Source organism: Argopecten irradians, chromosome 8 (genome assembly GCF_041381155.1).
Source record: "Argopecten irradians isolate NY chromosome 8, Ai_NY, whole genome shotgun sequence".
In the NCBI taxonomy this organism is placed as follows: Eukaryota; Metazoa; Mollusca; class Bivalvia; order Pectinida; family Pectinidae; genus Argopecten; species Argopecten irradians.
Window position 1 is genome coordinate 25,763,293 of NC_091141.1, and position 16,736 is coordinate 25,780,028.

At 34.3% G+C, this 16,736-nt stretch overlaps 1 protein-coding gene across 4 annotated transcripts; it reads right to left on the reverse strand.

Moving 5' to 3' along the window:
• Positions 1 to 5,518: 5,518 nt before the first annotated feature.
• Positions 5,519 to 16,641, reverse strand: LOC138329973 (protein draper-like). 4 transcript variants are annotated; one of them, XM_069277283.1, is made up of 11 exons: positions 16,473 to 16,641; positions 15,843 to 16,056; positions 14,520 to 14,608; positions 12,946 to 13,104; positions 12,599 to 12,646; positions 11,979 to 12,113; positions 10,478 to 10,612; positions 9,439 to 9,588; positions 8,803 to 8,938; positions 7,914 to 8,035; positions 5,519 to 6,622 (listed from the first exon to the last, which is right to left on the reverse strand). In XM_069277283.1, exons 2-11 carry the CDS (start codon positions 15,923 to 15,925, stop codon positions 5,520 to 5,522), a joined length of 2,160 nt encoding a protein of 719 aa, XP_069133384.1. In that variant the 5' UTR covers positions 15,926 to 16,056; positions 16,473 to 16,641; the 3' UTR covers position 5,519. The 4 variants fall into 4 exon arrangements, with proteins under 4 accessions (XP_069133384.1, XP_069133385.1, XP_069133386.1 ...); XM_069277284.1 differs by having other exon boundaries at positions 16,468 to 16,641; XM_069277285.1 differs by having other exon boundaries at positions 15,843 to 15,914; positions 16,473 to 16,640.
• Between the last annotated feature and the right edge of the window lie 95 nt (positions 16,642 to 16,736).

Genomic DNA, 16,736 nt, shown 5'->3' on the forward strand with positions numbered 1-16,736 from the left:
ACTGACATAAGTCATAATATTTCATATACATTTGTAAGTTAATCAATTAGAAAAAAAATAATCTTTGACTTAAGTCTACATTTTTTATTCAAGAAATTGGTTAAACAAATCGAAGCCCGTTCTTTACAATTATGTAGTTTTCTCCCTTTATTTTATCATAACTGAAAGCGTGTTTTTTGTTATCATCATGATGTCAAAAATATATTTCGCGTGTTTCAGTTTTTCAATGTTTTCGTTTTAAATCAATTAGTGATCAAAGACCCTTACGAACAACCATACAATCATATACATAACCCAAACAATTAGTGATCAATGACCCTTACGTACAGCCATAAATTCATATGTATGACCCAAGCAATTAGTGATCAATGACCCTTACGTACAGCCATAAATTCATATGTATGACCCAAGCAATTAGTGATCAATGACCCTTACGTACAGCCATAAATTCATATGTATGACCCAAGCAATTAGTGATCAATGACCCTTACGTACAGCCATAAATTCATATGTATGACCCAAACAATTAGTGATCAATGACCCTTACGTACAACCATACATTCATATACATAACCCAAACAATTAGTGATCAATGACCCTTACGTACAACCATACAATCATATACATAACCCAAACAATTAGTGATCAATGACCCTTACGTACAACCATACATTCATATGTATGACCCAAACAATTAGTGATCAATGACCCTTACGTACAGCCATAAATTCATATGTATGACCCAAACAATTAGTGATCAATGACCCTTACGTACAGCCATACATTCATATGTATGACCCAAACAATTAGTGATCAATGACCCTTACGTACAACCATACATTCATATACATAACCCAAACAATTAGTGATCAATGACCCTTACGTACAACCATAAATTCATATGTATGACCCAAACAATTAGTGATCAATGACCCTTACGTACAACCATAAATTCATATGTATGACCCAAACAATTAGTGATCAATGACCCTTACGTACAGCCATAAATTCATATGTATGACCCAAACAATTAGTGATCAATGACCCTTACGTACAACCAAAATCATCATATGTATGACCCAAACAATTAGTGATCAATGACCCTTACGTACAACCATACATTCATATACATGACCCAAGCAATTAGTGATCAATGACCCTTACGTACAACCATACATTCATATACATGACCCAAACAATTAGTGATCAATGACCCTTACGTACAACCATACATTCATATACATGACGAAATTACGCGAAAATGTCTATCTTGCGAAACAAAAACATGGTTTGAAGTATATATACAGTATTCTGTATTTGTATATTACACAGTTATCTGCCCTTGCGGGTAGGTATTGATTGTGACCTCGTGTGTTTGCGAGCGTAACATCATACTTTTCGGAGAAAACGACGTGAATTGCGATCACAACATAATGATTTAACAATCGAAACCTACCCGCAAGGGAGCCAACTCTGTAATTCACAAAGACGGATTATAGGTTTTATAAATACTTACTGGTACATTGACCGGAGACCTCTGTGAATCCGGGGCAGCATTCATATTCCTCTGTGTAGGTAACCTCTGATCCATCTGTTGTTCTGTAGATATAGTCTCAATGATATATGGTGTAATTCTTTGTCGTCTTGGGTGACTTCCATAGTTATAGTGTTTTGGTATTACTTTTGAGCCGACAAGGTGTTTTACAACATCTTAAATCTACCAATGTGTCTATACATATAAACTTTTTTTGACTAGAGTAAAAATAGAACTAAATCTCAACTTTATACAATATAAAACACAATTGATGATTGTTTCGGATTCTAATGATATTGAATATGCTTGTTTATTGCTTACTAGGAATCTGATGAATAGGATGAAAATGTTTTCGTGAGTTGAATTTATCTTCGGTAACACCTCATAAAAGCCGGGTAAAACCATGTTTCTTTTTTATAACAATTAATTTGCTACCTTATAGATTTAATTTTCTACATATTTTGGTAAAGGAGAATATAGTATTAGATTGCCAATAGGAATTCATAAATATAATTACGAATGAAGACGTCTCATTTTTCTTTTTACTTTTTGTCATACATTTTTTCACCGTTTTCCATCAAATCAAGGCAACAGGAAACAGTGTTTTACAGCTGTTTGATATGGCACTCAATCCGAAATACTTATACCGATTATGATATATTTTCATAATTAAAACAAAACAACTGATAATGCTAACAAAAATTTGAAATTATATGATATAGGAAATATTGGAGTTTTCTGAGATTGCTATTAGATTTGAGTTTTGTTCCTACCTGATTTTCTTAGAACACAGTTCATTTTCAATTCCAAAAGCTCCAAAAAGGAACCCAAACAAAAGAAAATATTGGTAAGTCATCTCTCCATAAGTGTCGTAGCATCTCAGTGTTTTATCATATCTGTTCTATGAATATTTGGAATTATTAATATTATACCGGAAGCAAGTCATATCCGGTTCATATTCACCTGATTGTGTACACTTCCGGTTATTGTTCAGTAGTTCGGATGAAGAGCATCTTCTGTGAAAGTGACATTACGGTGACCTCAATTTGTAAATGAGTATTTGACAAAGTTAGTTTAAGCGTTAACAGCATGATGACTTTTTAAAATTCTATAACATCATATTACATTTACTAGTGTCATATGGCCTTACAGGAATCTAGAATATTATATATTACAATAAGCTGTATGAAGATAGTGTGCTAATATGTTTACTAGTGGTCTATAACATGTACATGGAGCGCTTGTTTGTGCGGTTTCGACTTAACAAAATCATACACATCAAGTATTTTTTGACCTTGTCTTGCAAAGGCGTTTGTAACAAATGTAAATGATATCTTAAATAATGGCACATATGAAGGCATTTTTAACAATATTCAACCGTTGTTTTGGGGGCAAAGCGTGAATAGTTGTTTCAACTGCACTTAACTCCTTTCAAAATTTTTTTAATAAAAACTATATTTCAACTATGAGCAGATTACATCATACCATTGAATTGAATATGAACGCCTTCGTATGTCATATTTGCATGATATAATCTTTCTTTATTAGCCACTTGCATGGCAATGTCAAAAACGACTCGGTGTGTAAGCTTTTGTAAAGTCGAATGCGGTCAAACCAGGGTTCCTTGCACATGCTATAGACATTAATATACACCAAGCATGGTTATTTGGTGACAGAATGATGTGCCGAACTCTGTGGTTCTACGGGTCAACAGTAATACTTTGGTAAGATGTATTTTCTTTCACACAATTAATTTAAAACTTTTTTGATAAGTAAGTAATCAAGTAAGTGTTGACATAAATTCCAATTTTATATTTTGAGTTATTGACCATGTAATATTATAAGACTCTTTCATAAGTGGATATGAAGGATAGGGATATTCTACCCGAGGGTCACAAAATGTAGTAAAACCCGAGGCTTGCCGAGTGTTTTGCAACATTTTGTGATCCCATACTTTTCAACACAAATTCCATTGTTTGCATCTTTTGTAGTGAAACCAGTCATATTTGTGAAAAAAAAATTTTAAAATTTTACCGAGGAAATAGATATTTTGTTGACGCCGTGACGGCGATATGAGTGTATTGCCCTGGACCAGCCAGTATTACACCCGTAGATATGAAAGAAAGCATAGTCTAAGATCTATCATAAGTTAAACTTTCAAACATTGAAACAATGCCTTATATCTGTCAAAATTGGCCATTTCCTTTGTAGAATGTAATTGAGCATTGTCTACAAGGTGAGGTTTTGGTTATTTTCACTTCCTTACAACATTTATAACAAACGTGTTTTTCAAACGAAATCACTGCCCAAGATCGATCGATGTATTTAGACATTCCAGAAGTCGTCGTGGCTAATCCAACGTTCTTTATCCAAACTAATTTGTTGGGATAATTCAATTTCAATTTCACCAAATTTTATTTTATACAAAATATGCACGTATACCTATACACGTTCAAGTAATACAATGCATTTAATATTATATACATACATTTTACACAATGCACTCTTTTAATATTTTATAGTATCTGAACAACTTATATACGTTGATTTAGATAATCAAAGTTTGTAAATTAGATGATGTATAATTCGATATGTTTTTAGTTGAAAATTGTTTGTGTGAACATTACTCCTTCCACTCGTGGGATACAGACCAAAAAAACCCATTCGCAAATAGCGATCACAGGTCATCCACCCATGAGTTTCCCAGGAGTCAGACACATATGTACAAGATTCAATGTATTCAGGATTTGTGATTTTTATGCCAAATAATTCAATTTAAATATATATATTTTTTGCAGACGTTGTCCAATCAATAATTAATACAAAAGATACATTAGAATAATAGCAGTACATTGTACATATAATTAAACAATTTCGAAGGAGTACACGTCCAAAAAGTGGGGTAGGGTGGGGTAGGGTGGAGTTCGGTTTTGGGATTTTTCATTTTACATGTACCAACTAATATACGAAATTAAATTAAAATCGATTTGTAGCTGTGATCTAGTCAACAATGGTATGAAAAATGAACATTTTGAAATTGTCATTACACTCGTTACAGCCATTTAAAAGTGTATTTAAGACGTAATGGCTGTGGTGTAAATCATATAGTTTTGTTTTTAACACGATGTGACTCATAAAGCCAATTTTTCGTGGGTAATACACCGGTCAAGTGGATAGGGATTTCTCAACCCTCGTGAAATATTTTGGCTGCAAACCTCGGCAAGCCCCGAAGTGACCAGCTAAAATCTTTCACATGGGTTAATAGAACCCCATGACCAGTGCTCGAACAAAAAAAAAACGGAATTTGGCTGATAAATTAAAAATAATGAGCAATTATTGAAGTTTGTGTTATAACTTAGGAACAGACTTATGGCGAATATTTTCAACAAAATTAAATTAAGTTCACGTGTTTGTTTACGGCAGCGAGTCAAAGACCACTTAAAAATGGCGGAAATTGTGTAAGAAGGGACCAATCCGCGAATACCCCAATAAAAAATGTATTTTGTATTTATCAAAATATTTTCTATCTATTCTGATCTATTTAGACCTCTATTTCTCAAACCAGCAACAAAATATAATTTTTAAATCCTTAACCTACTCATATTCGACAATAAACTTTTTCGTGAGTAATACACCGGAAATCATATTAACACACGTATTAACGGGACGGGAAGTGAACCAAAATCCAAAATCACATTTTTTCGTTATTCATGCCTAAAACATGTTGCAAGTGTTATTTTTCTTTAAGAAGAGAAGTTTTGCTATCATTTTTACATTTATATATATTTATGTAAGTTGATGTATTAATATACACAAAAGTAAGTTATCATGTTCTGGATGGTTGGCACGCAAATCTCAACCTGTCTATAAAGCCAACCTGTCTATAGCGACCGTTCTTTCTGTGTTCTCTCGACTGGCCGGTCGTAATAGACAGGTATGGTCGTTAGGAAATGAGTTCCTTTCTTAGATTAATATTTTTTTCAATTCAATTCAATTCAGCGTATACGCCAGAAGCAAATCTGTCTTGTCTGGATATGCCTTGTTCTATATCATCATATATACCATTAGTCTCTGGACCAGATTTTACAGCTATATCTTCATAACGCTCCTCCTCCTCCTCCCCCCTCCCACTGTTACTCAAGTTTGTCCTTACTCCAACAGATCCTAAAGTTGGAAGGCTGGCAGCAGGGGGAATCATGGGAACGTTTTGCATATTAAAATGAGAAGCTGAGCTTGCATTTTCGTTGCCCATTCCATTCCGGTTTATATTAGAATATGTTGGAATTTTCGATATCGGAGGAGGGGACGGTTGACCTGGTACAGTGTTTGATCCAGGCGAAGTGCTCTCGTTCTGAGATCTAGGGGGAGGACGAGGTGCTATAACTGGTATTGGAACTATGCGCGCGGCTTTCTTTGCGCCTGTATACGGTTTAGCAGGTACATTAGTGTTACGTGATTCCGTGGAATTCGAAACTGCGGTATCATTGTAAATGCTGGCTGCACTGTCTGGCGCCATATCCGGATTCGAACGATAGTTCTTGTACAAATGGAAAGTTGGACGAATACTCGCTGGTTCAACGTTGACACTATTAATATTCGGCAAGGATCGCGAATTCATCTTTTTCAAATTAGTTTTTCCGTTATTTCGTCCTTTTTTCTTTGCTATATCAGCAATGACATCATCAAAAGTGACGTCTTTTGTACGTGGTTTCTGCGAAAGGTTTGGTTGAGAAGAAACCAAATTCCTGTCCTGATTCGGTATACCCATATTCGTATAGTATTGTGTGTTAACAGTCTGAGAATCTTCATTCAGTTTGAATGTCGACACAGATGATGCCTTCATGTTTTTATAGTACGGGCTTCCATCCATGGAAGAATCAATGGTTGACAATGTCAGAGGTAGAAGAGGTGTTGTGCTTGTGAAGGATTGTGGAAGGGGATCTCTGTAGTTGTAATTTCCCCCTGCTGTTTCGGGTGGCTTCCCTGTGGGCTCCAGACTGGCTCCGTACACTGCTGACGTAGGGTTATCAACCTCCTTCTCCTGTTTAATTGATTTCGATGTTATGTGAGCCAAAGCAGCGATGGCATCTGTAGACAGAATAACGATTATATAGTATAATGATAAAAAATTGGATGTGTAAGGCAGTGGTGAATATTATAATGATGAGGTCATTTAATATGGTCTGTGCTGTAAACCATAGCATGCATTATTTCGAGTCTACAACAACGCGATTTCCATTAAAACAATATTTATACATCCATGAATTGAATGGGGGATGATTCAGTGTGAGTAAAGTAAAATGAATTCATTAAAAAACATTTGCTAAATAATTTGAAAGCAAAAATTATTAGTTTATAGTATATCACTGTTTTCTGTTATGGCATTTCTAGATGCCATTTACTTTTATCTGATCACATTACGTTATGGCATTTCTCGATGATATTTACTTTTATCTGATCACATTACGTTATGGCATATCTCGATGACATTTACTTTTATCTGATCACCTTTTGTTGTGGCATATCTCGATGACATTTACTTTTATCTGATCACCTTTTGTTGTGGCATATCTCGATGACATTTACTTTTATCTGATCACCTTTTGTTGTGGCATATCTCGATGACATTTACTTTTATCTGATCACACTATGTTATGGCATTTCTCGATGACATTTACTTTAACCTGAGCACATTTTGTTATAGCATTTCACGATAACATTTACTTTAATCTGAGCACATTTTTATGGCATTTCTCGATGACATTTACTTTTATCTGATCACCTTTTGTTGTGGCATTTCTCGATGATATTTACTTTTATCTGATCACACTATGTTATGGCATTTCTCGATGACATTTACTTTAACCTGAGCACATTTTGTTATAGCATTTCACGATAACATTTACTTTAATCTGAGCACATTTTTTTTGGCATTTCCCGATGACATTTACTTTAATCTGAACACAATTTGTTATGGCATTTCACGATGATATTTACTTTAATCTGATCAATCGTTGGGGTTTGCAAACACTTCGTGGACTAATCAGATGTTCATGGAGACAAATTCAATCACATTTGGAATCGAGTATTAAAGCTGATCATACACGTTAATATATATACATTTTGTATATGTTTCAAGTATATGTTAACAAGTATATTTCTATTATATCAAAATATGTAATGCAATATATAGCAGAAAACTACCATATTCATAACAAATTTTGTATTTATCATGTAATTCATGACTCGGTATGTTTTTTTAACTAATAAAAAAGAATTGCATCTATTGGTTTGTGCCAGGCCACTGAATCGAAATGTGTCATTTAGAAGGACGTAGAAAATACTTTCTAACAAGACAATAGCATTCAGATGTACATACCCGTTTTAGCTGGTTCTGTAGCTATTTTTGTCGGTGGGTTTGAGCTAGAGGTTGGGACATTGTTTAACTGCTTCGGATACTTTAATTGTTGTTTTCTGTTTTTAACCTCAGTACACGAGCATCTAAACGAAACATGAATAAGAAATGATAAAATGTAAAATGTAAATCCAGAGGGGTGTGTCGGATTAGTTAAAATGTCATGGAATATACAAAATGTAATGTCACTTTTTACACGTACTATATATCATAGAAGTTTATTTCTAATTATTAAATATGGTGTACTGCGTCTTTATTTGCGCTCAATAGTTTGTGCTCTGCATACAAATTTTATTTTTTTAGTGTGGTATGAACTTGAATACTAAACATTGAACCAATGGGAATAATCAATGTACCACGTGATACCCCGTTAATGCGAGATTAGTATTTCCAGTGGTGATGGAACATAATTCATTGTAATCTTCCCGCTAAAATGACGTTAGTGCGGGATATAGTCTTTTAGTGTCATTCCATCACCAATAGAAACAATAGTCCAGTAAAAACCTTTTCAGGTATCAGGTGGTACGTGTATTAATGCCATTAGTTTACGTTTGTTATGGTTTCGAAAAGAAATATCGAAAAGATAAATGCATTGGATAATTTCTACATTGAATTTGCAAAAACTGGTACCTACACAAAATTCGTAAGTAATTGCGGTATATAAGCATTCAGAAAAGCATAAGTGTTTTATCAAGATTCCATGTATTGTTTGTAGCCACAATCAAAACACAGTTACAAAGAAACATTAAACAATACATGATTTCAATCTTAAAGGCAGATTGGGATAATATAAATCAGAACACTACTACGTATAGTCGTAACCAACACAGTCACGAGACATCATTTTACATACCTGCAAATTTTCCATAATATGCACATTACGATGGCTACTATAAGAAGTGTACCCCCGATTGTGATTATACAAACGTAGACCGGATTGTCAAACACGGCGAGGAAGGTAGACAATAAAGACACAGTCGATGTTGTTTCTGTAAAATTTCAATGTGTATTATATTATTCCGTTTTTGTATATTACAGAGTTAGCACCCCTGCGGGTAGGTATCAATTGTTTCGTTTTTATTTTGTAAGCATAATTCAAGTCATTTTCTCCTAAAAGTAAGACGTTACGCTCACAAACATATGACGTCACAATCCATCCTAGCCGCAAGGACAGATAATTCTGTAATATGCAAATACAAAATACCATCAGTAGGAAACAACAAACGATTAAATTCAGTAATTATATTCCGTATCATTTCATGAAGGCAATTACAGGCATCAACACATGGTCCGTATCATACATGTAAATGTAACACATATGTTTATGGTTGGTGTTCTTATAGTTCAGTTCACATTATTAGTCATGTGTCTGAAAAACTGTGCATGTATCAGCCAATCAGAAGTGGCCATTATATAAACCAATGAACATACTGAAATTAATCAACATAGATTGTGTGTTTATAAGTCACCAGCTAATAAAGACAGTTACCTGTTTCTATTTTCTGACAGGAATCTCCGACAAGCACGTAGTCTGTGTTACAGAAACAGGTCCCGTTAACATGGTGGCATACTGGGTTGGCATTAATAGGGCAGGTACAGTTAGTTTTACACTGATCGCCGTACGTACCGGCGCTACAGGCTGAAACAAGACCACGCATTAAAACTATAAGGATGAATCTAGAGTAACTGCATTGTCAATTAATCAAATTGTGAACATGAATGGTAGGTTCATAATAAGGGAGACAACTCGTGTGATTTATCATAATGACGATTCCATTAACACTGATATAATTGAGAATATAATTACATGACCGTGACTTATGTAACTATATTACGCTGAACAGGGTGTCTCCTTCATCAATAAATTATTTTACAGTGAAACCTGTCTTAGCGAACATCTCTGAATACATTCTTAATAAGACCACTTTCGTAGGGCCCCAAATGGCTATGTATAACACAATTCAATATATAGAAATCATATGGCTATAGAGACCATTTTTCCTTTGAACTTCACAATTAATTATGAAGAGAAAAGAAACATTCTTTCTTGAATGGGCATAGTTATATATCACATCTGTTAAAAAAAATATATATCATACAAATATTTCACTAACGATTATTACTCATTATTTGCTTTATCTGAATATTAGGTTTTATTTGCAAAAATGAAAATTTGAATATCAGAGATCTTCAACAATGATAGGTTCGACTCTTTAGAACTTTGATGGAAGATGCAAATCATATGGTTACTTGATAAAACAAGATTATTGAACTATGGAGTAATTATCGTTATTGTTAGGCTACAACCGGATATGAACAAAGATAGCAATATTTCGTTATGTTTTCTTATAATAATTAGAGGTTATCTTTTCATCGATGTAACTGATGATTATCAAAAGGCGTTATTTTCCCACACAGTAGAAGCATTAACAATTAATAGCAAAATGGTTACAGGAATACCAGCACACACTTATAACACTAATAAAACGCTCTTTGTTGTAGACACTTGGTGGATAATAAAAACATACTTTCGTTGCAAAATGCCCCTGTCCATCCGGAGACGCAGCCACAGTTTCCAGTCACGTGATCACAAGCGACGCTGGTGATTGGATCACATTGACATCTTTGACTGCAACTTTCACCGAAAGTGTTGTTTTCGCATGCTGCGAATGTAGTGACGTAATGGATTTGTAAGATGTACAGACAATAAGACCCTATCATATATAAGCATGGTTTCTTGTTCAGCATAGTGATTGGTAAGTCGTTGACACTGACTTCCGCTGTTTATCACAGCCAAACATGTTTTAACGGCAATAGTAAATCAAATGCAGCTGGCCTTAAGCGGTCCCCCAGATTAAAAAAACAATTTTGGTCGATTTTATTAGGTGATGAATTGAGTTGGTCTTTATATAAATTGAATTAACTACGAAACTCACAGTAGGGCAGTAGAACAGTTTCTTCCGCGAAATCGATGATGATCTGATCAACTGCATTGGCAAATGAAACAATGTTTTAGACTTTAATTTCATCACTTTGGGTAAAACACTGATATATCATTTGTTGAGCTCGAATTGACCGGTCACAAATAACATGCGGCCAAGGACCACTTAATACTTGTTTGAATAACTATTATTTTTTGTAAACAGTTAATGAGTGGGCCTTTCGTGTAATGTTTGCTATCGTTCATAAAACGTATGTGTACAAGTTGTAGAATTACCATTCAACATGTGTAATATAGTCCATTGATAGAGAAAATACAGAGGAATATGTAGATTTCTTAATTGATCGTACGATTTGACATCAAGCGGACTTTTTTCCGGAGACCGCTCAATGAAGGTTTGACTGAAGTTAAACGAACTTTCGTTTCCATATTGTAAATTCTGCGGTGATGACACTGACCTTCATAATTGACTATGGTGTATATGACTTTGTATGTTACCTGAAAATTACCTTTCTTTGTTACATTAGCTTTAGTTCATCACCAACCACGTTGCGTATTTTTAAATTTACTTTTAATGTATCATTGATATTCATTATAATGATAACCTATGAAGATCCTAATTGCATGAGTGACATTGATTTGCGTATGTCCTGACTACAACCAAACTCAGTTACACTGCATAACTTACGGTTTATTATTTATCCTGCCTGCAGGTCATGTCGACTTCCGGTGTATTCTTGTGTTTACTTACCTTGGTTTCATCGACTTCCGGTGTATCCTAGTGTTATTTACCTTAGTGACATCGACTTCCGGTGTATCCTAGTGTTTACTTACCTTGGTTTTATCGACTTCCGGTGTATCCTGGTGTTTACTTACCTTGGTTACATCGTTTTCCATTGTATCCTAAGTATTTACTTACCTTGCTTATATCGACTTCCGGTGTATCCTAGTGTTTACTTTCCTTGGTTACATCGACTTCCGGTGTATCCTGGTGTTTACTTACCTTGGTTACATCGTTTTCCAGTGTATCCTAAGTATTTACTTACTTTGATTACATCGACTTCCATTGAATCCTAGTGTTTACTTACTTTGATTACATCGACTTCCGGTGTACCCTGGCTGACAGACGCATTCTCCAGATGTTGAGTTACAATTTGTAGATGTATTCTGGTTACAGGAGCATGTTTCCGTACAGTTAATTCCATAAAACCAAGACGGGCACGCTGTTATAAAGACACCATGTAACGTCATATCATTTATATATGGAATTATAATCTGCTGTACAAAGTCACTCTTGGATTTTGAAACTCTGTATAATTCACATTAATAACAAGTTTCTTTTATGGTATTGATTCAATTTAGTTTTCGATTTCTTTTTAGTTTCTTTACAAAAGAAATAACATAAAGGGATCATAATAGAAATACGGTAAACCTCCGGTTAATTCGAATAGTTCGAACACGTCATTTTTTTCAGGAAAACTGTAAGGTCTTCGCTACTGATAGTTTAACACTGACGTTGTATAATCAATCGCATTTCGGATAGTTCGAACATGTCAAGTTATGAACACAAAAGTAAGATTTTTGTCGGCAAATCGGCGCAATTGGGTCCCCAACCACATTCGTGTAATAAAATGACATCAATAGGATAGGTAAGGTTTTTATCATTTTCCCTGGCTGAAAAACAAAATCAATATTGAAAGAAACTCACCTGAAAGGTTTTTAGGGACTGAAGTGTCGTTGTCCGTTTCCACCGACCCTTTAAAAGCAATTTGATAAAAAAAAACTTTTACTTGACTCGCTATATAAATATAAATAAAGTAATTTCGACTGTTTTCACATGAACGTGCTTAATGACATTTTTTTGGAAACTAATGACCGGTCAATAGTTTGACTGTTGACCGGCGAAGAACTTTTGCATGGGCTTAATTGCTGTTGTCATTATCAATTGTCGACGTCATATTTAACTTCTTGTTTGTTACATCATTTTGAAATCAGAGAGATTACTATTCACCTGATAGCTATAAACTAATACACATGTAACAGTCCATTACATACTTTGCTTCCTGTGTACATCCACCAGGAGATTACAGGTGGTTCCGGTCCAATGGGGGTGACAGAGACAGACCCCGGTAATGTGGCCACAGGCCCGTGTGTTGTCATAGATACAGCTACATCGCTGCTTACATTCATCTCCATAAGTCCAGTCTGAACAAACTGTAAACGTAGAACACAAGAAATCAGTATACCATGTAACATTGAAATAGACAGCCTCGACAATACAGGGGTTTCTATCATTGTCGTTATATCCACCCTTGGACTATTCAATATCTACTATCAAAAAATGAAGGTTGTGCACAACAACGTAGTAGCATGTGGTTCTGTTCTTTGAAAAACAATAAATCTAAAAACATTAAAATGAATGACTTTGAAACTGGGATCGCTTGGTCGGTTTTCTATAACATATTTTAGGGGTGGATATCTCGGCTCTAAAAGTTATGAATCCTTTCACAATACAAAGCGCATTTTAATTGTCAAAGAAACAAAATATCAAAGTGCCATTGTTTTCATTTAACAATAAAAACGAAGGATAAAGATATACCTAAGCATATGGAGGATCGAGCCAAGTGAACTCATGATTTCCTTTTTCAAATGGGGTATCGATTCCCAGTCTCATATGTGAAAGGCAAGCGTTCTTTCATTCACATATTATTTCAACATTATATGTTTAGATTGCACACGAAAGCAAACATACATTCCTCTTTTTGACCCTCTCTGATGTTTAGAATGAGTACATTATGTTGTTCTGACACCAATCTGGACACACATTGCAAGGTATCTAATATACAGTAAAAACTGACTTAGCGAACACCTCTGTATAAAGACCACCTGCTTAATATGAACTTAACCTATGGGTCCAAATACAAATGACCACTTTCAACACAATTTGACATGTATCATGACCACTTGGTGATTAAGGCCATGCATTTTCTTTGTCCCACGAGTGAACTATGTACGCAAGTTAGCCCGACTTTCACCATCGAACGTAAATGCTATTGGATTTATCGGGGCATTGAAGAATTTCGTTGGCTAGATGTTATGTCGAAAAGAAATAATAACATCCCTAGCCTATAGAATTTTTTGTTTTATGTGGATAAAGTGATAATATGTACACATATTTTGAAATGAATAATCATATAACAATAAAACATATACATAATACATGCATACATACACTCACTCACACCTTAACATACACGTACAATCTTAACACTTGTTTTGTTTGATTAATTAACGTCCTATTAACAGCTATGGTCATGTAAGGACGGCCTCCCATGTATGTGGTGTGTTGCGTGTATGTTGTGCGAGGTGCTTGTTTTGGGAGACTGCGGTATATTCATGTTGTGTCTTCTTGTATAGTGGAACTGTTGCCCTTTTTATAGTGCTATATCACTGAAGCATGCCGTCGAAGACACCAAGCAACACACCCCACCCGGTCACATTATACTGACAACGGGCGAACCAGTCGTCCAACTCCCTGTATGCTGAGCGCTTAGCAGGAGCAGAAACTACCACTTTTATAGACTTTGGAGTGTTGAGGGATCAGTTTGACTTTAGTGAAATGTGATTACCTTTACATCGCTTTTCCGTTTCTACCCACTTGTATCCTGTACAACATTCAAACACGTCATCTTTTTCAGCTGTGGAATCTATGTCTGGTCTGGTAATGATAAAAAGCGAAAAGTGAACTCACATATATCTGTGAATTTATAAACTCACATGCACATCAGAGTCCAATAGTTAAATATCTCTCTATTGTTTTTCTATTTTTTCAAAACCATTTTTGTCTACTTTATGCTCGTCCGTTTTTCAAATCTTTTATTTCAATTCTTTAAAGATGCTCCACCGTTGACAAATGGTAATTTTTCACTATCAAAAACAGCAGCAGACGCTTAAATATGTTTCTTCAGTTACAAAAGTTACTTAATTTACACCATTACCATCGTTGAAAAGTTTGAGCTTCTAATTTTACTGAAAGTTTAAAATATCGAAAATAATTAATTGCATCCCGAAAAAATTCCGTTGCACTATATCCTATATGGAATGATGTACTGATTGCGCATGCACCAAAGGCAAAATAAATTATTTTATATTATATTTTGTGTTAACTAGACATATATATACACGATTAAACACCAATTATTGTTCAAATTATGAATATCATTTATGCTCTGTCGGCGGTGGAGCATCTTTAATTAACAGAGTTGTTGAATATATGGTCACATCATACATGTCAAATACTGTCAACTTGATAACTTGCATTTTCAGCTGTTTTATGTCAGAATGTTAGACTAAAATGTGGTGACAATGATTGTTGATTATCGTGTATATGTTTGAGAAAGTTCATTATAACGTTCGCATGTGAAAGGTAATATTCAAATTTGCACATTTCATTACGCAAAACAAGTATGTTGTCACTAGATCATACATATACAAAATCACAAATTTACAGTTTCTGATTCATTAGCTGACCGGGAAGAAAATTAAAAACCATCACTTTGCGTAATTATTGAATTATGGTATTTTTTATTATTTTGTCATCTTTAATTTGGTGAAAAATGAAAATGGCAATCACTTTGCGTAAATATTGAATTACAGTAATTTTTCATCCATATTTAGATGAAAAATGAAAATTTTTCCCTAGATGAAGGTATACAATTTATGTAATGAAACGTCAAACCTGACAAACACCTTTTCATCAGATAGGCCCGTAATTAATATTGTTTTTATTACTCGCACTTTCCATTGTATTCAAAAATTATATCTAAATAAAAGTGTACCATAAGGTATGAAAAATCAGTTATCGTATAATACAATGATATTCATGATTTACTGCAATGCTAGATTTACAAATGTGAATAGACATCGGTTTTTTTCAGAAACGTTTAACATACCTATCATGAGCTGGTTGTATACATCCCATACAATATGCAGTCACCAACACTCCAAATATAGCGGGAACAGCACTGCCCGTCATCGTTAATCAGTTATATAACGTTTATTATCATTCTCATTTCAGTATACAATGGTAGGAATAAACTGTTAGTGAACGGAAACGGAAGCTGGTCCTTTGTTTCCGGAATGAAGACGTATGAGTAAATGTTCTGTCTGTTGATAGACATATGCACGATACATATACATGATTTAATAATGTTTATAATTAAAACGTACTGTGAGCTATAGCATTATTGAACATACGCGTCAATGTTTCTTCTTAGATGAATAGTGGTTAAAATAACAGTCTTTCACAAAAGTTGTTCAGGGCCGAAAGCGAAATAAAGGAAATGTAGATGATTAGATATCTGCTCACTTTTTAGAGTGTTACCAGCTGTGATTGGATAATCAGTCCAACCAAAAGCCAAAATTCTTCATTTCAAAAAGAAAAGGTCGAAACTTAAAACATATTCAGTGTACTAATATATATTTATAAAAATGGTTTACAGTAGGTCAAAGAAAAACGCTAAGACGTAAACATTTGTTTAAGACATATCGCGAGTATCTTCTCTTTAATTCACTTACTTTACCTTTCCTCACGGGTTCAGGCTGTTTACACACATCAGTAAAGCACTTCCTCTTATTTCTGTTTAATTAAACAACAAAGTAAAAAATAATGGAGTTGTGGGATTTTCCTCAACAACCGAGTCTTAGGGATGATTATTAAAAAGAATATCTAATATATATGTTGTGAATTGACGTTTGTCTAAAATTTGGAGTGATATAAACAAAATTAGATTTTATCTTTCAGTTTCAATTATTGATATTCATATAATTTTTTAACTATCTGATTT